The sequence below is a fragment of the Geotrypetes seraphini genome, chromosome 8 (genome assembly GCF_902459505.1).
Source record: "Geotrypetes seraphini chromosome 8, aGeoSer1.1, whole genome shotgun sequence".
In the NCBI taxonomy this organism is placed as follows: Eukaryota; Metazoa; Chordata; class Amphibia; order Gymnophiona; family Dermophiidae; genus Geotrypetes; species Geotrypetes seraphini.
Window position 1 is genome coordinate 191,933,101 of NC_047091.1, and position 26,490 is coordinate 191,959,590.

General features: G+C 38.2%; 1 protein-coding gene across 9 annotated transcripts in view; it reads right to left on the reverse strand.

Moving 5' to 3' along the window:
• The window catches only part of LOC117365440, a 362,671-nt gene that overhangs the window by 68,980 nt on the left and 267,201 nt on the right, over positions 1–26,490 (reverse strand). For all 9 annotated transcript variants that reach the window (XM_033955907.1, XM_033955906.1, XM_033955904.1 and 6 more), the window contains one exon: positions 3,163–3,246. In XM_033955907.1, the coding sequence (XP_033811798.1) occupies positions 3,163–3,246 (84 nt within the window). The remainder of the gene's footprint in view (positions 1–3,162; positions 3,247–26,490) is intronic.

The following is a 26,490-nucleotide window of genomic DNA, read 5'->3' on the forward strand; positions in this document are numbered from 1 at the left end:
ACCAGCGTGGCTCACTGTAGCAGTGAAGGAAGCGATCAGAGACAATAAAACTTTAAGGAATGGAAAAGGTAAAAAAACCGGACGAAAACTGGAAAAAGCACAAACAACCTCAAAGCAGGTGCCATAATGTGGTAAGAGGGGTCAAAAGAGACTATGAGGAAAAAATAGCCAAGGAGGCAAAAAACCTCAAGCCGTTCTTTCGATATATTAAGGGGAAATGACCCGCGAAGGAAGCGGTGAGGCCGTTGTATGGCCATGGAATAAAGGGAGTGCTAAATAAGGACAAAGCCATCGCCTACAAACTGAACACATTTTTTACATCTGTATTTACCGAAGAAGACATACACAACATACCAGAAGCAGACAGGCTAATCGCAGGAAATGAAGATGGGAAACTGACAGGGTTGACGATCAATCTAGAAGAGGTATGCAGGCAGACTGATAGGCTTAAAAATGATAAATCCCTGGGACCGGATGGCATCCATCTGAGGGTAATCAAGGAACAGCTGAACTGCTTCAACTAATAGCCAATCTGTTGATCAAATCGGGAAGGATTCTGGAAGACTGAAAAGTGGCAAATGTTATGCCAATCTTCAAGAAAGGTTCGAGGGGAGATCCGGGAAACTACAGACCGGTGAGTCTGACCTCGGTACCGGGAAAGATGGTAGAGGCGCTGATAAAGGACCACATCATTGATCACCTTGACGGACACGATCTGATGAGGATCAGGCAGCGCGGCTTCAGCAAAGGAAGATCTTGCTTGACGAACTTGCTGCACTTCATTGAAGGAGTAAACAGACAGATAGATAAGGGCGATCTGGTCGACATTGTATATCTGGATTTTCAGAAGGCGTTCGACAAGGTTCCACATGAACGACTACTTCGAAAAATTGCGAGCCATGGAATTGAGGGTGAAATACTCACGTGGATTAAAAACTGGCTGGTGGATAGGAAACAGAAGTGGGGTAAATGGACAATACTCGGACTGGAAAAGCGTGATGAGTGGAGTGCCACAGGGTTCGGTGCTTGGACCCGTGCTCTTCAACATATTTATAAATGACCTGGAAATTAGTACGATGAGTGAGTGAAGTTGTGAAGACGCAAGAAAATTGCAAAGACCTGCAACATAACATAAACACGCTCGAGAAATGGGCTGCGACATGGCAAATGAGGTTTAACGTGGATAAGTGTAAGGTGATGCATGTCGGTAACAAAAATCATATACACGAATACAGGATGTCCAGTGCAGTATTTGGAGAGACCCCTCAGGAAAGAGACTTGGGAGTACTGGTTGACAAGTCAATGAAGCCGTCCGCGCAATGTGCAGCAACAGCGAAAAGGGCAAACAGAATGCTGGGAATGATTAAGGGGATCACAAATAGATCGGAGAACGTTATCATGCCATTGTACTGGGCCATGGTATGCCCTCACCTGGAATACTGTGTCCAGCACTGGTCGCCGTACATGAAGAAGGATACAGTACTACTCGAAAGGGTCCAGAGAAGAGCGACTAAAATAGTTAAGGGGCTGGAGGAGTTGCCATACAGTGAGAAATTGGAGAAACTGGGCCTTTTCTCTCTTGAAAAGAGGAGACTGAGAGGGAACATGATCGAAACATTCAAGATAATGTAGGGAATAAACTTAGCAGATAAAGACAGGTTGTTCACCCTCTCCAAGGCAGGGAGAACGAGAGGGCACTCTCTAAAGTTGAAAGGGGATAGATTCCGTACAAATGTAAGGAAGTTGTTCTTCACCCAGAGAGTGGTAGAAATCTGGAACGCTCTTCCGTAGGCTGTTATAGGGGAAAACACCCTCCAGGGATTCAAGACAAAGTTCGACAAGTTCCTGCTGAACTAGAACATACGCAGGTAAGGCTAGTCTCAGTTAGGACACTGGATTTTGACCTATGGGCCGCCACGTGAGCAGACTGCTGGGCACGATGGACCACTGGTCTAACCCAGCAGTGGCAATTCTTATGTTCTTATGTTTAAGATGGGCCCAGAGCTCACAAATAGCTGTAGAGTCTTCTTTGAGCTGCGATACCGTGTCTTTAACTTTTGCACCAAACAGGCTCTCTCCCAGACAGGGAACGTAAGCCAGATGATCGTGAAGATCATCTCTAAGGCCTTAAGCCACACCATGCAACGGATCATGATGGCTACTGCTGCTGTTCATGATACCATAGGCAATGATGGAGCACTGCTATTTCTATTTATCATTTCTATAGCACTGAAATATGTATGCAGCACTGTATATAGATGGTCCCTTCTCAGAAGAGCTTACAATCTAATTTGGACAGATAGGACATATAGGATTTGGGGAGTCACTGGCAGAGAGAATGATAGGATGGATAAAGTCCCAGACGCCCTTTTTTTGGCATTCCTATTTTGGACATTTACAGCACCAGAACATCCTCACACATTTTTGGACAGGAAACCCTGACATTTTCCCTGCTCTGAAATGGACTTTTTTTGAGACATTTTGAGCCGGATGTTCCAATTCTGACTTGGACATTCTTTCAAAAATGTCCTTCTATGTATCTATTCCCATCAGCCTCCTTTTCTATCTTTAAAGACACAGCTAGCCTGGTGGCTTTTCTCTCTGATGTGGAGAGCCTGACAGCTTATGCCCTTTTAGAGTGACTCTTGTAACTCTCTGATTCTTTATGTGCTCCGGACCATCCCCTCCAGCTCTCTACCCTCAGCTCCTTCAAGTTGGCCCTCTTCTTTAATCCCCCTCTCGATTGGTCTCTGAACAGCTATTCGGTTTTCTTCCAGCACCATATGACTCTTTTGCCATGATGCCCTGATTCTGGTGCCGCACTTTCAGTCCCATTGAGAAGTCTGAGAGTTTAGGAAAAACATGGTTCAAACTTAGCAAGCAAGTGGTTTACCTAGCTTGTGCTGTAGTTGTGAACCTTCAATTTTATTATCCCTGTGAATGGGTTCTATGTCATAATATTGGCTTTTTCACTATATCCGAGTTACTCTTACTTTTCCAACTTAGCAAGCTACATGGTGGAGGACGCCACCCTTTCAATGGCTCCTGGATCTTCTCTAGGTATAAGGTGCTCTGTCCCAGTGTCTAAGGATCAGGTTCGAGAACAGCCAAACTCCAGGGAGCTCATTCACTGTTCTAAAGACAAAGAAGAAATGGTCTCACCTTAACGAGTCTCTCCTTAATGACATCCACAGCCGCCTCCTTCTCCAGGTGAAACTGTTCTCGCTGCTGCTTCAGCTCCTGTTCCTGTGGGGACACAGAGCAGCATGTATTGCCAATGCCTGGACAAAGTGGGGCTATGCAGTATGAGAGTGGGCAGAAAACTGTCAGAACAAGCTACATTCATTTTTTTGTTGCAAGAGGGAGATGCCAGTGGTGATTCATTCAACTGATGCACAACTGTGGCTAGTGGGTTAAAAATTGTCCTCTATGGGATAATTCTAGGATAGCATTCACATGTGAAAGGTATGTACATATTTTTCCTTGTGCGGATATTGTTGATTTGTTTAAAGGAATCTATTTGCATACTTCCGTTTTGAAAATTATCCCAGAAAATGCACGTTTACATTTCAACCAGCTGGGTTAATTTGTGTAGATAGAAGCATATACACATTTACACCCAGGAATGCCTCGGCTCAGTTTGGATAACTGTTGGATAAATGTAAGCCCCTCCCTCATGGGGCTTACATTTATGCAACAAGTGTATGTAAATTTTAGAATATTAGCATGTAACTCACTTAGCATGTAAATGCAAAGGAGTGTGCATAGTGGGAGGCGCATGGCCAGGATCAACATTTACTTATGTAACTTACGGAATACTGTATGTTGCATGTACCCACTATTGCTATGGGGGCTCATAACTGAAACGGAAATACGTCTACAATCCGGCCTAAATCGGCTCTTAGACGATCAGTGAGACAAGTCGTCCCAAGTACCAATAATCGAACCAGGTTTTAGACATATCTAAAAATGACTTAGACCTTCACAGTGCTGCAGTACATCCAGAACAAAAAGGGACATTTTAGTAGGAGTGATGAGGGCGGGATGTGGGCCGTCCTAGACCGAAAGTTTTACAACACTGCCTAGACGGAACTTGGACGTTGTGACTTAGACCATCTAAAACCAGGTCTATGCCACAAGAAGGTGTCCAAAGTGGCCAGATAGCCACAGACCCATACACACTCCATCAGTGATCACTGACCCCCCCACCATAAAAATTGTAATAACAACTTTACATATCTGCCTTCAGAACATCAGCACCTGGCAGCCTGGCATTGGAAAGCCTAGTAGAGCTGCACAGAGGTGGCTTAAGTGGTATGGGGGATGGGCAAGTGAATCATGGAGAGGAGGACCCAGGCCCATAAGCCACTCTAACCACTGCATACATGGTGAAACATGTGCACCCCCCAAAAAAAAACCAAACCCTTATGAACTGCCATATAAATGGCACCTGCAGCCATAAGGGCTATTGGGGTGGTAGACAGGTGGGTCTAGTTGGTTCTGGGGGGTGTTTTGGGGGGCTCACCTTGACCTGCAAGGGAGTTGTGGTGAGATGTTTATGTGGCACCCTTTTTGTGAAGTTCACAGCAGTGCCCTGAAAGGTACCGCACTACTCTGGTGCAATGTTTGGGTGACCAGTCCATCACTTTGCTGACCCCGCCGACGTCCAAAAGGTCTTTTCTAGGCATTTTTGACTTGGACAAATTTTTGGATGAAAATGGGGTATAAGGATGGACGACTTAGCGGTGTGGATGATCAGATGGCTGGACGTACAGTTAGACGATTTTCAGAAAAATGTTGGACGTATTTTTCGAAAATGGACCTTTTCCCATGTCCGACTTTAGGCGACTAGCGACTTAGGCCCAAAATGGACTTAGACGTATCTTTTGATTATGCCCCTCATGGTGTATATGGATGTGCCTAAACGTAGGTGTGCATATAGTGACTTAAACTAGTATTCTAGAATGGAATCTGGGTGCCCAAATCCCATTATAAAATTAATAAACTGAGTGCTCTTGGGATGGGTTCCAAAGTGATGGGCTGGGTCCAGTGGCGTACCTAGGGGGGGGGCGGGCCGCCCCGGGTACCAGCCCTAAGGGGGTGTTCCCGGCCTTGCCGTTCAGTCCCCCGCCACCCCCGAAGGACCGCTCGCCCCCCTGGCCTCCCCGCACCACCTATGAACAGCCGCAGCAGGATCGCGAAGTCAGCGTCAGCATCCCTGCGCTGCTTCCTACGACGCGATCCCGCCTCTCCTCTGACGTCAGAGGAGGGGCGGGACCGTGGCGCAGGAAGCAGCAGGGATCGCTGACGCTGACTTCGCGATCCTGCTGCGGCTGTTCATAGGTGGTGCGGGGAGGCCAGGGGGGCGAGCGGTCCTTCGGGGGTGGCGGGGGACTGAACGGCAAGGGCGGGAACACCCCCTTAGGGCTGGTACCCGACGCTGACTTCGCGATCCTGCTGCGGCTGTTCATAGGTGGTGCGGGGAGGCCAGGGGGGCGAGCGGTCCTTCGGGGTGGGTCGGGGCATCAGGCCTTCAGGGTGGGGCGGGCGGGCAGGCAAGCAGGCTTTCAAGGGGGAGGGGGGTGACAGGCAGGCAGGCAGGCCTTCAAGGGGGGACAGGCCTTCGGGGGGGGGGTGCAGACATTCAAGGGGGTGCAGGCCTTCAAGGGGGGAAAGGCAGGCAGGCCTTCAAGGGGGGGACAGGCCTACAAGGGGGGGGACAGGCCTACAAGGGGGGGGACAGGCCTACAAGGGGGGGGGACAGGCCTTCAAGGGGGGGTGCAGGCCTTCAAGGGGGGGTGCAGGCCTTCAAGGGGGGTGCAGGCCTTCAAGGGGGGAAAGGCAGGCAGGCCTTCAAGGGGGGGACAGGCCTACAAGGGGGGGGACAGGCCTACAAGGGGGGGGACAGGCCTACAAGGGGGGGGGACAGGCCTTCAAGGGGGGGTGCAGGCCTTCAAGGGGGGGTGCAGGCCTTCAAGGGGGGTGCAGGCCTTCAAGGGGGGAGACAGGCCTTCAAGGGGGGGAAAGGCAGGCAGGCAGGCCTTAAAGGGGGGACAGGCCTACAAGGGGGTGGGACAGGCCTTCAAGGGGGGGACAGGCCTTCGGGGGGGTGCAGACCTTCAAGGGAGTGCAGGCCTTCGGGGGGGGTGCAGTCCTTCAGGGGTGGGGTTTAGGCCTTCAGAGGGGGACAGACCTTCGGGTGGGAGGTAAAGTCCTTCGGGGGGTGCAGGTCTTCAGGGGTGGGGTGTAGCCCTTCGGAGGGGGGACAGACCTTCGGGGGAGGGGGGTCCTGGTGTAAAAGTACACAGAGGGAGAGAGGGAAGGGGGGGTTCAAAGATACATGCATATGCCAGACTTTGGGGGTTAGAAATAATGGGTCTAAAAACAGAGGAGTGGGAGAGAGATGGTGCATAATGGGATTTAGGGAGGGAAGGAACAGAAAGGGAGAGAACTTGGAAACAGGGGATGGTGTGGAGGGGGGATAGAGATACTGGATAGGAGGATAGTTGGGAACAGAAAGGGAGAGATGGTGGATCCTGGGGTGGTGGGGAGTTGAGAAAAGGTGAATCTGTGGATGGAGACAAAAAAAAGGAAAGATGCCAGATCTCCGGGAGAGGGAAGGGAAACGGAAGGGGAGAACAGAGATGGCAGACGGATGGTTAGCACGGAGAAAGGAGACCCTGGCAAGCAAGACAACAAGAGCCTGGGACCAACAAGATTTGAATATTGATCAGAGAACAAAAGGTAGAAAAAATAATTTTATTTTCTGTTTTGTGATTACAATATGTTAGATTTGAAAAGTGTACATGAGACAGCTTGAAATGGGAACTTTTCTATTTTTGTGAATGGCAAGGCTGAGTTCAGTTAAAATATATGCTTTATAAGAAAATATAATAATGTGTTTTATAAAGTTTATAAGCATTGCTGGCATACTCGGTGAGGTGTTCCTAGTGTTGGTGGTGGTGGTAGCATGTCAGTGTGTTGAGAGGAAGAGGTAGTCTGGGAAATTCTGCTGAGCAAACTCTGGGCCCATTTCCACCCCCAGTTAGTCCACTCCACTCAACTGGTTCACACACTGAGTGGGTCTTTGGGTGTTATTTCTGGGTAGTTGTTTTAGAATCTCTTCCAGTGGTTTGTCAGTATCTCCTTCTGGTCCAAGGAAGGAAACTTTGTCAACCTTAGCATTGACCTTCAGAATATGTTTGTAACAGCGCTGCTTGTGTGGCATTAGGCTATGTAGTGATCGAAAGAAAAAAACAGACCTTTGCACATTTTTGCACTATATGGTGGGTGTATGAGGAGATTCATTTCCTGCACAGTTAAGTCCATTTTTTCTACTGAATAATAGTATAGGTACAATGAAAGTAAATAGCAAAAATGTTTGAGTAGATAATTAAGGAAATCTTTTTCATATTGCTTGCTTATGGACTGGGAAAAAAGACTGTTCAAGCAAATGTCTCCAGAACTGCTTTAATGGAAAAATGTGATTTTTTTTTTTTAAGTACTTTGTGAAATTTATTGTTGTTGTGAAATTTATTGTTATACTTTGTTTAAACTTAAAAAGCGGTGTCATTAACAGTGAATCTAATCGAAAAATCGATTCAACAGGGTGAATCGGATCGAATGAAATATTTTTCTCTGAATCGGGCAGCACTATTGGCTACCATGAGAATGGGCTACTGGGCATGATGGACCATTGGTGTGACCCAGTTAGGCTATTCTTATGTTATGTTCTCATCTGTAGGGGCCTTTGTTTTCACTTCTTATTTTAATGTATTTTTTTCCTGGGAACTTATCAGTGTTTTTTTTATAATGGGAACAAAAATGGAAGAGAATTAATGTGTGTGGAATGGGGGGGGGTAACTAATTTCTTCAGCTAAATAATTCAATCCACTTCAAACAGACATAGGAGAACTCACGCACCATTCACACACCCTCCAACCAAAAACGTCAAAAGAAAAAAACTGTTCGACAACCTCCTAGCCATTCGAGCTGCAACACTTGACCCCCAACTCTACAACCTATTGACCTCGACCACAAACTACAAAACCTTAAAAAAAGAAATAAAAACCCTTCTATTAAAAAAACACATAAAACCAAACTAACATAATCAGAACTGTCCCAAGCATCACCTGCAACTACTCCATATGTACTTCTGATGTCATGACAATTCAGACATAATTTATGTTATGTTATGTTTGGAATAATGGTTACATAAATGAGGTTCAATAAAAGAAAATTTTCTGTGGGAGCATTTGTTGGAACTTCTGTTATCCTGATTTCTTCTATCTGTGGGCTTTCTTTAGCTAACCTACTTATCTGGGGCTTTCCACTTCTGCAGCTGCCCTTTTCACGGTCCACTTTGCGCTTGCACTCTCTGGGGAGGGGGGGTTGGGTCTGGGCTTGGTGGGGTAGGTGTGTCTGGTAGTTTTGTCTGGGTGGTGGCTGGGTGTTTCTTGGGTGCTTGTTGTGCGGATTGGTGTGTCTGGTGAGCGGTCTGGGTGTTGTTGCTTGTGGGGGTTTTTTTCATTATAAAATATGGCTGAGGGTCTAGTCCGGCTTATTATTCTTGTGGGTTCTGGGGTGGGATTTGTTTGCTTGCCCCAAGTTTTGGCCTTTTGTTGTGTATTGCTATGCCTCTCATTGGCAATTTTCTCTTGGGAGAGGCTTGTTCATGCTTGTTGTTGCTGTTACTCTCATTCTGTGTTCTTTTTGATAATGTATAAGTTTCTGTACAGACCATGGTTGCTTGTCTGGACCTTTTGCCATTCTCAATAAAAATACTTTGGAAAAAAAAAAAAAAAAAAAAAGAAAATTTTCACTGCCTGTTTCTATTCTGACCATTTATTCCATTTCATGGTTATTGCAAAAAAAAAAAAAAAAAAAATTTTACATGAGGGGGGGGGGGGGGGTGTCAAAAAATGATGGGCCCCGGGTGCCACATACCCTAGGTACGCCACTGGCTGGGTCAAGAACTGGTTGAGTGGAAGGCAACAGAGGTCAATGGAGATCGCTCTGAGGAAAGGGATGTTACCAGTAGTGTATTCATGGGCCTGTTCTTTTTAACATTTTTATAAACGATATTGAAGGGTTGTCGGGTAAGATTTGCCTCTTTGCGGATGATGTGAATAACATGAAGAAAAACCTAGCGAAGCTTGAAAAATAGTCTGAAATTTGGCAGCTAAAATTTAATGCTAAGAAATGCATTTGGGCTGCAAAAACCTGAGGGAATGGTACAGTTTAGGGGGTGAAGAACTTATGTGCACAACAGAAGAGCAGGACTTAGGTGTGATTGTATGTGATGATCTTTTTTTTTTTTTTTTCAAATTGTTTATTTGTTTTCAATCTTACATCAAGTGCACAAACAATAAAATAATACAATTAAACACATCACTTGACAATCTTTCTGATTTATCTTACAATACATAAAATTACCACCTTCCTCTCCCATCATTCCTCTATTATTTCCCCAATAAGAAAAATGTAAAATATACCTCCCCCTCCCCCCAATCATTAGACGGTGTATATTACAATAGAAAATGGTGTTTACCCATTACAATAAGAAGTTAATGGCTCCCAAATTTTATTAAATTTCTTATAGCTTCCTTGTTGTATAGCTATTGCTCTATTGTGATGATCTTAAGGTGGCCAAACAGGTTGAAAAGGTGACGGTGAAAGCTAGAAGGATGCTAGGTTGCATAGGGAGAAGTATGGCAAGTAGGAAAAAGGAGGGTTCAGAGGAGAGCGACACGTCTGATAAAAGGGATGGAAAACCTTTCATACGCTGAGAGATTGGAGAAACTGGTCTCTTCCCTGGAGAAGAGGAGACTTAGAGGGGATATGATAGAGACTTACAAGATCATGAAGGGCATAGAGAGAGTAGAGAGGGACAGATTCTTCAAACTTTCGGAAAATAAAAGAACAAGAGGGCATTCAGAAAAGTTGAAAGGGGACAGATTCAAAACGAATGCTAGGAAGTTTTTCTTCACTCAATGTGTGGTGGACACCTGGAATGCGCTTCCAGAGGACGTAATAGGGCAGAGAACGGTACTGGGGTTCAAGAAAGGATTGGACAATTTCTTGTTGGAAAAGGGGATAGAGGGGTATAGATAGAGGATTACTGCACAGGTCCTGGACCTGTTGGGCCACCGCATGAGCGGACTGCTGGGCACGATGGACCTCTGGTCTGACCCAGCGGAGGCATTGCTTATGTTCTCTGTATAAGACTTTGGTGAGACCTCATTTAGAATATTGTGTATAATTCTAGAGGCTGCACCTTCAAAAAGATACAAAAAGGATGGAGTGGGTCCAAAGAAAGGCTACTAAAATGGTATGATAAATAAATGATGTTATTTTAAATGGTAAACTGCTTGATTTTTCACAGTTGCAGCATAAATATGGTCTTAATAAATCACAAAGTTTTAGGTGGCTGCAACTGAAGCAGGCCATTCAGGTAGGGTTCCCTGAATGGAAAAATCTGAATACGCAATATAGTCTGGAATTTCAGGCGGACTTTTTGGGACACCAGGCCGCACAGTGGTATAAAATTATAAGTGAATATGTTAAAAAGAAACCCCAAAATGGTCTTAGAGATATTTGGAGCATTGAGATTAAGCATCAAATTTCAGCATCTCAATGGCCACAAATTTGGTCTTGGAGGATGAGATGTACAGTGTCGGCATCTATGAGACAAACTTGGTTTTTTCTTCTGGACCCCAGTTAGACTACAAAAGTTGAATAGTTCAAAGTCTAATAGATGTTGGCACTGTAATCTTGAAGTAGGGACTTTAGATCATCTTTTGTTTTATTGTCCCTTTATCTTAGCCTTTTGGAACTCTTTTTTTTTTTAAATTTTTTATTCATTTTTCATACTACAACAAGTGTATCATAGAAATTTAAACAATCTCATAAAATATACACTTGATTTTCTTTCATGTACCACTGTAAATACAATATATCATTCTAAATTCATGTACAATAATAACTGAAAATGTATGTATTACATAATATGTATAACAATTGTTACTAAAATTTAAAACCCTCCCTTCCCTCCCCTCCCAATACAAATAACAATTATAATAAAAATATTGACAAATACATATATATTATGAGATAAATAAAATAAAATAATACCCACCCACCTACCCTCCTAACAAATAATTTATTATGGGAAAATGATATCATTCATTACAGAAGTCTGCTAATGGTCCCCAGATTTTCTGAAACTTACCAAAGTAACCTCTCTGTGTTGCTAATGCACGCTCCATTTTATATATATGGCATACGGAATTCCACTAGAAGTTATAATTTAACCTTTGGGAATTCAATTTGGGATCAAGTAAATTGTTTATTGGAAAAGCATGTGGCATAATAATAATAACTTTATTTTGTATACTGCCATACCCAGGGAGTTCTAGGCGGTTCACATCAATTAATTAAGGTTACAAACAATGAAGTCATTGGAGTTAACAGTTTAGGAATGCACAGGTCATTGAAGTTGAAAGGCATATACAAGAGTCAATAGGACAGTAATATTTGTTTACAGGAAAATACAGGTCATTGAAGTTAACAGGTTAGGAGAGTACAATAAGAAGGAGTAGGTGGAGATTCACGTGCATTGAAGGGAGTTGAAGAAGTAGAAGAGGGTGAGTTAAGGGTTCTGTCCGTGGAATAAGTGTGTTTTGAGTTTTTTTCTGAAGTCAAGGTAGGTGGGGGCGTTGAGCACAATTTGGGCTAGCCATGGGTTCAGTTTAGCCACCTGGAAGGAGAAGGTTTTGTCAAGGAACCTTTTGAAATGACAGTTTTATGGAGGGGAAGGCGAACAGATGAATTCTGCGGGAGTTCTTATTGTTGTAATTTAGATTGAAGTGTGGGTTGAGGTAGCTTGAGGATATATTTTAGCTAGATTGTGAGCCTTCGGGACAGCTAGGGAAATCCAAAGTACCATTTTTATTTATTTTATTTTAATGTATCTTTAATCTATCTTCATTGTAAACTGCTTTGAACCTCACGGTATAGCGGTATATAAGAAATAAAATCAAATATACCAAATACTGTTTTGTAGCAGAGGCATGCGAACTTGAATAGGACTCTGGATTTGAATGGTAACCAGTGTGGTTTATGGTAGAAGGGGGTGATGTGTTCCCATTTGTTTAAGCCGAATATAAGGCGGACGGCGGTGTTCTGAATCAGTTTTAGTCTCCTGGTGGTTTTCTTCATGGAGCCCAAATAGATGATGTTGCAGTAATCCAGGATGTTGAGAATGGAGGATTGTACTAACAGGCGAAATGAGTTGTCATCGAAGTATTTTTTTATGATACAGTACTATTTGGTATGTCTATGAGGAAAAAGAGCCAAATATCATCACATAACAATAAACTTTTATTGATAATGACAGGAGTCGCCATTCAGCATATCACAAGTAATTGGAAAAATTACAGTAGACTCAATTACAATTTCTGGTGGAACTCATTATGTCACATATATAAAATGGAAAGAGCAATAGCTATACAACAAGGAAGCTATAAGAAACTTAATAAAATTTGGGAGCCATTAACTTCTTATTGTAATGAGTAAACACCATTTTCTATTGTAATATACACCGTCTAATGATTGGGGGAGGGGGAAGTATATTTTACATTTTTCTTATTGGGGAAATAATAGAGGAATGACGGGAGGGGAGGGTGGTAATTTTATGTATTGTAAGATAAATCAGAAAGATTGTCAGCAATTTTTTACTTTTTATAAGGATTTGTATTCTTCTGAGTCTTATGGAAATAGAGTACAAGATGGTTTAGAATTTTTAAATTTACTTATTGGACCGAAGATTCCTGAACATATAAAAAGAAGTTTAGAAGAACCTATATCTTTAAAAGAATTAGAAATAGCATTGAAATCTCTTGGATCCGCTCCAGGTGGTGATGGGTATACTGTTGAATTTTATAAATCATTTCAAATTACCCTTTTGCCATATTTGTTAAATTTATATCATTATCAATAGAGGTTGTATTACAGGTACTATGGCTGATTCATTGATTATTGTTTTGCCAAAACCAAACAAAGATTCTACTTTGGTTTCAAATTACAGGCTTATTTCATTAATAAATGTGGATGGAAAACTTATTGCTAATTCAATTCAATTTCAATTCTTATATACCGCTAATAACCATGAGGTTTCTAAGCGGTTTACAAAAATGAATGCATTAAAAGATACAATAAATAAAAATAAATAAGATATGTACTTGGAAATTCCCTTACTGTCCCAAAGGCTCACAATCTAACTAAAGTACCTGAAGAGACAATTTATGAAAAATAAAGATAAAATATAAAGACAGAGATAGATATAGAGATAGAGATAGAAATGAATATTTCACCAAGTAATGAATAAATAAATTTAAAGATAGAATTAAAAATAAATAAGTAAAATAAATAAAAAATAGAGATAAAAATTAAGTATCAAGAGAAATAAAAAATATATATTTAAAGTATTCTCCCCTGCTGAATCAATTAGTGCTAAGGTTTTGGCTTTGCGTTTGGCTAAAGCTCTCCCTTTTATTATAGATACTCACCAAACAGGATTCGTTGCAAAGAGACATTCTTCTAATAACACTAGATTGGCTTTTCATTCTCTAAATTTGACAAAAAACATGAATGATCCGGCTTTTTTGATCTCTTTGGATGCAGAAAAAGCCTTTGATCGAGTGGAATGGACTTTTATGTATCAGACTTTAGAGTGGTTTGGTATAGATTCTGGTTTTATTCAAATGATTCAGACATTGTATAGCTCTCCTGGTGCAAGGTTATATATTAACAATAATTTGTCTGATCGGTTTAACTTGCTAAGGGGGGTTAGACAAGGTTGTCCTTTATCTCCTTTGCTTTTTGATGTAGTTCTTGAATAGAGGTCTGCACGGGAACGGGGATCGCGGGGATCCCGCGGGGCCCCACCCCGCCGTGCCGCCGGACCAATCAGCAAGCAAGGCTTTCATCTGTGTACGTGCTGAGCTCACTGCTCAGCATGGCTATTTCCCGCCGCGACGCAGGACTTGTAAGCTGCACGCCTGAAAAAGAAATCATCCTGGCCGGGGTCGGTGTCATGCTCCGGAGCTTCTACAGCCTTCCTATCTCCCTCTCCCTTCTACCTGCTTCTGGCCACACCCCGTGCTCCGCGGCTCTCTTCGGCAACTCAGCAGCAGCGATCGACACAAGCTTCTGATGTCGGGGCGTACCCTCTGCGAGTCCCGCTTGTTTCAACTTCCTTTTTCCACAAAGGCGGGACTCGTAGAGGGAAGGCCTCAATGTCGGCAGCTTGTCTTGATCACCGCTGCTGACGAGTTGCTGAAGAGAGCCGCGGAACAGGGGGGTGTTGCCAGGTGCAGGTAGAAGGGAGAGGGCCAGATGCAGGACTCGTGGGTGAGGGAGGAGAAGAGAGAGAGAAAGAGAGAGGGGAGGGAAACAAAAGGAAATATTTCATACTGGGCTGGGCCAGAGTGGAGGGAAGGTGGAAAGATTCTGGCTACCGGGTGCAGTAACAAAGGAAAAGGGGGGAAAGCTGAAAATGAAGATAGTGACACAAAGAAGAGAAAGAGTAAGCAGGACCTACTGAATAAGGATAGAGATACAGAGGGGACATGAAGAGGAGGCGAAATAGAGACATATAAGTAATGCTGAAAAAGTGGGGGGGGGGGGAGGAGATAAAGACATTGAAAGGGCAAATGGTGAACATGGGGTAAAGACAAGGACAGAGACAAATGAAGATTCTGAAAAAGTGGTGAGATAGGGATATAGGTGAGATGGACACAAAGAAGGGTGATGCTGGAAAATAGGTGGAATGGTAATTCTGACAAACACAGAAGGGAAATGCTGGATCAAGGAGAGATGGGGCTCAGGCTGGATGGAATGAGGAGAAATGCCTTGTTGGCCCGGAACTTCCTCTCCTACGTCAGAATTGACGTCAGGGAGTGGAATGCTGGTCAGCGCGACACTTCTGCAAGGAAAGATTGGGACAGCGGTGGCTTGGGGGCTATTCCCCGATGGCGGTGGCAGCAAACCGAGTGGCTTGGGGGAGGGCATGGAGAAAGAAAGAAAGGGGGCAGACAGGGAGGCAGAAAGAAGGGGGAACAGGGAGATAGAAAGAAAAAGTTGGGGGAGAGAATGAGGTCTGGAGGAGAGGAAACATACAGGAGGCTGAAAGAAAGGAAGAAAGATTGGATGCACAGTCAGAAGAAGAAAGTGCAACCAGAGACTCATGAAATCACCAAACAGCAAAGGTAGGAAAAATGATTTTATTTTCAATTTAGTGATCAAAATGTGTCTGTTTTGAGAATTTATATCTGCTGTCTATATTTTGCACTATGGCTCCCTTTTACTAAACCGCAATATCGTTTTTTAGCACAGGGAGCCTATGAGCATTGAGAGCAGCGCGAGGCATTCAGCGTAACTCCCTGTGCTAAAACCTACTATTGTGGTTTAGTAAAAAGGGAGGGGTGTATTTGTCTATTTTTGTATTTTGTTACCGAGGTGACATTGCATAGAGTCATCTGCCGTGACCTCTTTGAAAAAACCCGGAATATGAATAATTAACATTTTCTCTGCCTTTCATTGTGCTTTGTGTTTTTTTAAAATTTTATTGTTAGTTAAATTTTTATTGTTAGACATTTTGACTTAGTCATTATAAAGTAGCTCGCAAGCCCATAAAGTGTGGGCACCCCTGCTCTTACTCTGGGGCACCAGACCTCCCTCACGGCACACACACGGCAAATGGAAGAAAGAGGAGAATTTTTGGTCGTAGGGAGGAAGGTACAGAATGTGATAGGGAAGAAAAAGATGAGAGTGAGAAATGTGGCAAGGGAACAATGGGACAGATTGAAAGGGATGCAAGAGGGAGGAATATTGGACAGTGGTGAAGGGAATGGAGGGAGAGATGTGGCATAGTGTTGGAGAGGGGTGATAGAAGGAGAAATGTTGGGCATGGGGCTGGTGGGCAGGCACGAAAGATGAGAAAGAGATAAATGCTGGACCATGGTAAGGGGAACCAATGGACAGCAACAGAAGAATTTACAAAAGATGGGAAAGCGGAAAAAAGAAACTGGGATCAACTTTATGGAAAAATAAATCTCCAGACAACGAAGGTAAAAAACGGAATTTATTGACTAAAATATGTTAGCTTTGGGAAATGTATATGGCAGATGTCTTTGTTTTGTGTTCAAAAGAAAAGGAAATGCATTTCTGGTTTTATTTCTACAGTGTTGAAGTACTTGTTGACCCTTGCTGTGACTGGTGGGGATCCCCAAGCACCGCCAGCAGAGGACCTCCTCTAGAGATGGCCAGAACTCCCCTCCACCAAACACAGCAGTCGCTGGCAGCATCCATGAGCCACTGAGGTGCCAGCATCTGTGACTCAGGGACGCTACTGCTGCCTGCCAAGCTTGGCAAAAGGGACCCCCGGCCAACTGCAAAGGAAGTCCTCAGCTGACAGTTTGTGGGTTCTCATCAGCTGAGTATTTATATTTTATATTTACATTAGAGGTTCTGGTAGAAACCCATTTACAAAGTATGTATTCTTCCCAATTAATATTTCCAAATTAATAAAGTCTCTTTGCTTATTTGTAAATGGGTCTCTACCAGAGCCTTTAATTCAGTAGCATAATTAAATAAAATAACTATTTCTGAAGTTTATAGGGAAGGATGGTGACGGAGGGGATTCCTCGCGGGGACGGGTGGGGACGGAGGGGATTCCTCGCGGGGACGGGTGGGGATGGAGGGATTCCTCACGGGGACGGGTGGGGACGGAGGGATTCCTCACGGGGACGGGTGGGGACAGGTGGGATTTTGGCGGGGACTGGTGGGATTTCTGTCCCCGCGCAACTCTCTATTCTTGAACCCTTGTTAATAGCCATTAATCAGGCAAAGGGGATAAAAGGTATTCCATATTCAAATCGGGAATACAAGCTTTCTGCTTATGCGGATGATATATTGCTTTATTTGAGAGACCCAGAAATTACCATTCCATGTTTACTTGAATTAATTGAGAAATTTGGAAAATTTTCTGGTTATAAGATCAATTGGAGTAAGTCTGAAGTTCTTCCACTAAATGTTCATTGTACCAAAGGATTATTTGAATCATTTTCATTTGTTTGGAAAGAAGATGGATTAAAATACTTAGGTATTACCATTAAGAACACATTAGAAGATACAGTAAAAGAGAATGAAAAATTTTTATTAAAGAAAATATCAGAAATGTGTGAGCAATGGAATCCTTTACATCTTTCTTGGTGGGGGAGAATTTAAAACAATTAAAATGATGATATTGCCTGTGGTTTGTTATCAAATGAGTCTGATACCAATTTTTTTTCAGGGGTCATTTTATAAAAAGTTAAATGGTATTCTTACAAAATTTGTTTGGTTGGATAAAAGACCCAGAATAGCTTTAGTATCTTTACAAAAGACAATTGTGGAGGGAGGGGTAAATTTTCCAAATTTTTATAGGCATCATCAAGCCTATATTTTAAGACAGGGTATGTATTGGATCCTCCCAGAGCTCATGGAGAATGCACTGGATTGGCTATATTTAGAATGGCGACTCCTGTTTCCTTTGCATTTGTCTCATCTTATCAGTATAAAATTACCTAGGAAATATAAAGATAATAGAATATTGCTTGATACATGGAGAACTTTAAAATATGTTAGCAATTTATCACCAGATCCAATTTCAAAATCATTAAATCAATCCATTTGGCTTAACTCCAAGATTAAAATTAGCGGTTTTCAAATCGTCTGGAAACATTGGATTATTGCAGGTATACGGACATTAAATGATGTTGTTTCAAATGGTTCATTGCTTAGTTTTTCACAGCTGCAACATAAATTTGGATTAAGTAAATCACAAAATTTTAAGTGGATGCAGTTGAAGCAAGCTATTCAGGAGGGGTTCCCTGAATGGAAAGATCTTAATACTCAGTATAGTTTGGAATTCTTATGCTATCAGGCGGATTTTTCGGGACACCAAGCTGCACTGTGGTATAAATTGTATGGATATTTGAATAAAAAACAAAAAACTGGTCTTAGGGATATTTGGAGTATTGAGATCAAACACCAAATTTCTGCTTCTCAATGGCCACGACTTTGGTCTTGGAGATTAAAAATTACAAGGTCAGCATCTATGAGACAAACTTGTTTCTTTTTGTTACATAGAGCTTTTTGGACCCTAGTTCGCTTACAAAAGTTGGATAGCTCTAGGTCTAATAGATGCTGGCATTGTAATTTAGATGCTGGGACTCTAGATCATTTACTTTTTTTCTGTTCCTTTGTCAATGCCTTTTGGAAGTTAATTTGGCCCCAAATTAATTCAATGTTAGAAAATCATGTTGCCCTTTCATATGATACTATTATTTGGTACATCTATGAGATTCAAGAGTCAAATTTCAACAAATAACAATAAGCTTTTGCTTATACTGACAGGGGTTGCCATTCAACATATTACTGGAAATTGGTGGAATTCAGTGTGTCATATTTATAAAATGGAGAGAATGCTTGCTATACAGCAAGGTAATTACAATAGTTTCAAAAAGATTTGGGGGCCATTGATTACATATTCTAATGATTAGACACCTTGGACACCTTTTTATTACATAGGAATATTTTTAGTGTGGGATTGGGGAGGTATGTCTTGTATTTTAATGGGTTTATTCTGATGAATAGGCTGGGTGTAGGTGGGGTCTCTTTTATATGCATTAAATAATAATAATGTTAAGAATGTCAAGTGATTTTGTACGAATTAATTTTTTTTTTTTTTTTAAATTTTTATTTATAAATTTTCCATTCTTACAATATTTGAATCATAAAAAATATTATTAATTATTACATATCTAGAATATTATCATTAATAATTCATAGTATTTAAAATATATTATGATAAAGATTATACAATAACATAAAAATATAAATCCCTCCCCCTTTTTATATAATATGTTTCCATTAATTAATCAAATCCCACCCTAATCATATATAATTTTTATCATTGTGCTAAGAAAACTAATCATTAGAATAATTTGTCAATGGTTGCCAAATTTTCTTGAAATTAAGAAGATTCCCTTGTTGTAACGCTAATATTTTTTCCATTTTATAAATATGACAGACAGAATTCCACCAGAACGTATAATTTAATTTGGTATAATCTTTCCAATTTTGAGTAATTTGTTGCATGGCGACTCCTGTTAGTATTAGTAATAGCTTATTATTATTTGCTGAAATCGGACTCTTAGTTCTCATTGCAGTGCCAAATAATATGGTGTCATATGAGAGTCCTACATAATTCTCTAGTAACTTATTAATTTGGGGCCAAATTGAATTCCAAAATGCGTTTACACAGGGACAGAAAAAGATTAAATGATCTAACGTCCCTATTTCCAATTTACAATGCCAGCATCTATTAGATCTAGTACTATCTATTTTTTGCAGGCGCGTTGGGGTCCAGAACACTCTATGTAATAAGAACAACCATGTTTGATTCATAGATGCTGACTTTGTAGATCTTAATCTCCAGGACCAAAATCGTGGCCATTGAGACTCAGAAATTGTCTGACCAATCTCAATACTCCAAATATCCCTAAGTCCTGTTTTCTTTTTTTTATTTAAAAATCCGTATATCAATTTGTACCATTTTGCGGCTTGGTGACCCAAAAAATCCGCCTGGAAACATAGAACCTGTAGACTATATTGATTATTTAGATTTTTCCATTCAGGGAACCCTACCTGAATGGCCTGCTTCAATTGCAACCATTTAAAATATTGTGTTTTATTTAATCCAAATTTATTTTGCAATTGTGAAAAACTAAGCAGTGATCCTTCTGATATGATATCATTCAATGTTCGTATTCCTGCATTTATCCATTGTTTCCAGACGATTTTAAATCCGCCAATTCTGATCCTGGAGTTTATCCATATTGATTGATTTAGAGATTTAGCAATAGGTTCTGGTGACAGATTACTGATGTATCTCAATGTTTTCCAAGTGTCAAATAAAATTCTGTGGTCTTTGTATCTTTTAGGCATTGTTATAGTTATTAACTGTTCTGGATATAAAGGGAACAGGAGCCGCCATTCTAAATACAGCCAATCTGGTACATTTTCTAAAAGGTCTGGGAGGATCCAATACATACCCTGTCTTAAAATATAGGCTTGATGATACCTATAAAAATTTGGAAAATTTACCCCCCCTTCCATAATTGGTCTTTGTAATGATACTAAAGCGATTCTTGGTCTTTTCCCACACCAAACAAATTTTGTAAGAACATTGTTAAGTTTTTTATAAAATGACCCCTGAAAAAATATTGGAATCATACTCATTTGGTAACAAACCACAGGCAATATCATCATTTTAATTGTTTGAATTCTTCCCCACCAAGAAAGATGTAATGGATTCCATTGCTCACACATTTCTGTTATTTTTTTCAATAAAAGTTTTTCATTCTCTTTGACTGTATCTTCAATTGTATTTTTGATCATAATTCCTAAGTATTTTATTCCTTCCTCTTTCCAAATAAATGAATATGGGTCAAATAATCCTTTGGTACAATGAACATTTATTGGGAGAATTTCAGATTTGTTCCAATTAATTTTATATCCAGAAAAAGTACCATATTTTTCTATTAAATTAAGTATACATGGAATAGTAGTTTCCGGTTCTCTTAAATATAATAATATATCATCTGCATATGCAGATAATTTAAATTCAAAACTGGTAAATGATATTCCCTTTATCTCCTTAGTTTTGTTTATTGCAATTAATAAAGGTTCTAGGACAATATCAAAAAGTAAAGGAGACAAAGGGCATCCTTGTCTAACTCCCCTATGCAAGTTAAATCTATTTGATAAATTATTGTTAATATATAATCTTGCTCCAGGAGAGCTATACAATGTCTGAATCATTTTAATAAAACCGGATCCTATACCAAACCATTGTAAAGCTTGGTATATAAAATTCCATTCCACTCTATCAAAGGCTTTTTCTGCATCTAAAGATATTAAAAAAGCTGGATCATTTATATTTTTTGCTAAATTTAATGAGTGGAATGCTAATCTAGTATTATTTGATGAATGTCTTTTAGCAATAAATCCTGTTTGATGTACATCAATAATGAAAGGAAGAGCTTTTGTCAATCTTAATGCTAATACTTTAGCCATTAATTTGTTATCCACATTCAATAATGAAATAGGCCTGTAATTTGATACCAGAGTAGGATCTTTGTTTGGTTTTGGTAAGACTATAATTATCGATTCTGCCATAGTACCAGAAATATTTTCATTTTTTATTTGATATTGATACAAATTTAACAGATGTGGTAATATGATATTTTGGAAAAATTTATAAAATTCAACAGTATACCCATCTCCACCTGGAGCGGATCCAACTCTAAGAGACTTCAATGCTGTTTCTAACTCTTTTAAAGATATAGGTTCTTCTAAACTTCCTTTTATATGATCTGGAATATTTGGTCCAATATATGAATTTAAAAAAGTTAATCCGTCTTGTTCTTTATTTTTATAAGAATTGGAAGTATATAATTCTTTATAAAAATCAAGAAATTGTGTTATAATATCTTTTGTGTTGGTATGTGTGTTACCTTGTGTATCTTTGATTGCAATAATCTTAGATTTTCTTTTCTTTACTTTAAGAAAATTTGCTAATAATTTCCCCGCTTTATTTGAATTTCCATAATATTGTACTTGTTTATTGAAAATGTCTTTCCTCACAATTTGAGAAGAAATCTCATTATATTTAACTTTTAATTTTAATATTTCTTGTAATGTATTATTTTCCCATTTCTCAATTAATTTATTTTCTAATAATTTAATTTGTTTTCCTATTTCAAGAAATTGTTTTTTTTTTTGTTTATTAATAAATGTTGAGTATGAAATAATATTTCCTCTCATAGTTGCTTTAAAAGCATCCCATAAGATCTCAGCATTAATAGTATCTGATTCATTAAATTGAAAGAATTCTTGCATTTTTATTTTAAAATCTTCAAGAAATTTTGAATCCGCTAGTAAATCATTATTAAATCTCCATATTGAATCAAAGTTTTCAACATCATAATTTTGAAGATTAATCCACACACCAGCATGATCTGAAATTATAATGGGATCAATTATTGCTTTTAATACACGCTGCGCTATATTATTAGAAACAAATATATAATCAATTCGTGAAAAAGATTTATGGACCTGAGAACAAAAAGAAAATTCCTGTTCATTAAAATGAAGAATTCGCCATATATCTACTAAATCACAAGATAGTATCAAATTATCTAAGCCTAATGATTTCATAACTTTACTTGGTTTTTTATCCAAAATCGGATCCATTACAGCATTGAAATCCCCTGCTACTATTAAATTAGATGTAGCCAGTGGTAAAAGTAATTGTTGAATTTGTTTAAAAAACTCCATTTGATTCGTATTAGGAGCATATAAATTGAATAAATTCAGGGTTGTATTTCCCAGAACCATTTCGATATGTACCCATCTACCTAAGGGATCATAATTAATTAATTTAAAATCTGCATTACATTTTTTGTTTATTAGAACAGCCACTCCAGCTTTTTTCTTTAAAGCCGGTGCAAATAAACATTTAGAAATCCATCCTCCAGATAATTTTTTTGATTCAATTTCCGAAAGATGGGTCTCTTGAATGAAGTAAATGTCCGCATTTTGATTTTTAAGGAACGATAATAATTTCTTCTTCTTAATAGGATGATTTAAACCATTGACATTCAGCGAATACATTTTTATATCCATCTAATTAATAATTATGTTTTAACCATTATTCTATGATAATTTACAAGATTAGTTCCTAGCACATTCAATAAAAATTTATCTCCTATCCCACCCATTATTTTCCCTCCCTCCCCACCCATTATCATATTCTGATTTGGAACACGCATTGGTCATGCAAAACCTAAATCTCCATCCCCAGGCAACTAATAATTCATTATATTATTTAAAAACATATTTCTAAATTCAATACAATCTTTATACTTCCACCCTTATATAATTGAAAATTATATCCATTTAATCTATAAAATTTTATAAATTTACTGAGAATTATATATATTTGATTCATAAAATTAAATTCAATATCATGCATACATGTAATATAATATTCTTAATAAATATACATATTGCAAATATAGCTCTTATTCTCTATATATCTGTTATTCATCATGTAAATTAAATATATCCATTTTTATAAAAATATTAATATTAATAATAATGCATTTCAATCATTTTCTTAGATCATCTTCATAATAAATTAATTTGAATGAATAATTGAATAAAATATACATTTTATATCAATAAATAAGTTTTATAATAAATTCCTATTTTATTAATTATCTACCAATCAATTACTTAATTCCTTATTTTTCCATAATAAGTTAATATGACTGAATAATTGAATTAAATAAAAATTTTATAATAGACACCTATTTTATTAATTAATCCCTTCAATAATCAATTTCTTTTCTTGTATATATTTCATAAAATTATAATCTTCTTACATAGAATTAAAATATTGTTTTTATAATAAATTAATATATTTCATTTTTAAGTCTTATTCTCAATATAACAATAACAAATTTTCCTTTCAATATTTTTAATGATAAATTCATTGTAAAACATTTCATTATTCATTAATCATAATAAGTTAATATGCTTATATAATTGAATAATTCTCTATTTTGATTAAAATATGTATTTTATATAAATATTTTAGTTTTATAATTTATTTATTTATATTTTAATAATTAAATTTTTTTTTTTTTTTTAATTAATATGAATGTGGATGCTAATATTTTATTAATAATTAATTTAATAAAATAATATTATATTATTGCATCCACTATATCAATAAATTATCTTTCCAGTTAGTAATATTTCTTATGTCTTATTATTTTTTTTTTTTTTATTAATATTCTTCTTTATTTTCCCTTTTTTCCATCTTCTTTCTTCATTCTTCTTTCTTCTTTCTTCAGCTGAATTGTTCCTTTTATTCTGTTTTTTATGTAAACATAGGTTCTTTTTGTGTCAAAAATTATTTCAGTTTTGCAGGGTCTTGAAACTATATGGATTTATTTCCACTGGATACTCTCATAGTGGATGGATAATATATTCCATATATGTAACCTTTTTCTTTCAACTGCTGTCTGTATGTGAGGAATTGTTTTCTTATGTTTGCTGTATATTTAGCAAAATCTGGAACTAAAATCAGTTTTGATCCTTTATAATTCAAGTTTTTATTTGCTTTTGCCATTTTTAATATTTCCTGAGCATGTTGGTACCTTAAAACCTTGAATATCAAAGGTCTTGGAGCAGCCTGGTTTACTGGCTTTCTTGTGGGGATTCTGTGGGCTCTTTCAATTTCTAACGGCCATTTTGAATTGAGCTGAAGCAGTTTAGGTAAAAGATTTTCCAAGAATTGTACAGGATCTCCCCCTTCAATATTTTCAGCCAGCCCTAAAATTCTGATGTTCTTTCTTTTTCCTCGGTTTTCCATATCCACCAATTGATTTTTTAAAGCTGCTACTTCTTTTTTATCTTTATCATATTCTTGTGTGAAGGATTCAAATTTCTCCATTTTTTCTTCCATCACTGTCATTCTCAGTCTTTCGGTTTGGATCTCTTGTTTCATGTTGAGAAGTTCTTCTTTAACTTCAGAGATTTTATTGGCATTTTCAGTCAGCATCAGTTTTATTTTGAACAGTTCAGTCATAATATCGGACTTTTCAGTGAGTTCTTCAGTTTCCATCGGGAACGGCACACTCGATGGTGACAGGGGAGTTACTTTTGTTCTTTTTGCTGATATACGAATTAATTGATTGAATATTGTACACTTGTTGCAAGATTTGAAAATGAATAAAGAATATATTAAAAAAAAAGAAAGATTGTCAAGTGATGTGTTTAATTGTATTGGGTTTTTTTTAATTCTTTATTCATTTTATAATTCACAAGTGTACAGTAAATATCAAACAATTAGAATACAATATCACTTGAAAATCTACCATATCATACAACAAAAAGATATAACCCCCACCCCCTCCCACTTCCATATACAACAAAAAATATACCACATGAATATAATATCTTATCAACATCAATTCAAACCAAATAGAGTTTTATAGGTCTCTACAACAGTTGGTTTTGCCACTGGCTGCTTCTAATTTAGTAGTGGCGGGAGATTTTAATGCTGTTATGGATCCTTTAATGGATTAAAATTCTAGTAAAATTATAAAATCATTAGGATTAGATAATTTTGTACAATCTTCTAATTTAAAGGATATATGGCGTATTCTTCATTTTACTGATCGAGAATTTTCGTTTTGTTCTCACGTTCATAAATCTTTTTCGAGAATAGATTATGTTTTCATTTTAATTCTTTATTCATTTTTACATCTTACAAGTGTATTAGAAAATATCATTTGAACTTATATAATAACACTTGATTGGCTTTCATATACAACTTAAATTATATTTAAACCCCCTCCCATCCCTACTAATTCCTATATATTGTATAATATTTCTAATATTCTAAACATTTTATATTAGATCAGAAATCCCTCCCTCCCCATCCCTCACTTTATAATTGTACCAATAAGGGAAAAATGATATTTATTCATCACAATATTCTATTAATGGACCCCCAAACCTCCTGAAATTTATTTATTTTTTTTTTTCTAAGTTTTTTTTATTTATAGAGTGGAATGGATCTTCATGTTTCAGGCAATGGAATGGTTTGGAATAGGATCCGGATTTATACAAACAATAAAAGCATTGTATAGCTCCCCTGCTGCTAGATTATATATCAATAACAATTTTTCAGAAAGATTTATTCTACAAAGGGGGGTTAGACAAGGATGCCCACTATCTCCTTTGCTTTTTGATATCGTTTTAGAACCCTTATTATTAGCTATAGAACAGGTAAGGGAGATACAGGGTATTCCGCATTCAGATAGAGAATATAAATTATCAGCATATGCGGATGATATTTTACTTTATTTGAGAAATCCGGAAACAACTATTCCAAATTTGCTTGAATTAATTGAAAAATTTGGAAAATTTTCAGGTTATAAAATAAACTGGAACAAATCAGAAGTGCTTCCACTCAATGTACATTGTACAAAAAGTTTATTTAACTCATTTTCTTTTATTTGGAAAGAAGAAGGATTAAAATACTTAGGAATTTGGATTACAAAAACTGTGGATGAGACTATGAAAATTAATGAAAAAAATTTATTACAAAAAGTGTCAGAAATGTGTGAACAATGGAATCCTTTATGCATATCTTGGTGGGGGAGAGTGCAAACTGTAAAAATGATGATATTACCAGTAGTTTGTTACCAAATGGGTATGATACCAATTTTTTTTCAGGGGTCTTTTTACAAAAAATTGGATAAGATGTTAACAAAATTTATTTGGCTTGGAAAAACCCCCAGAATT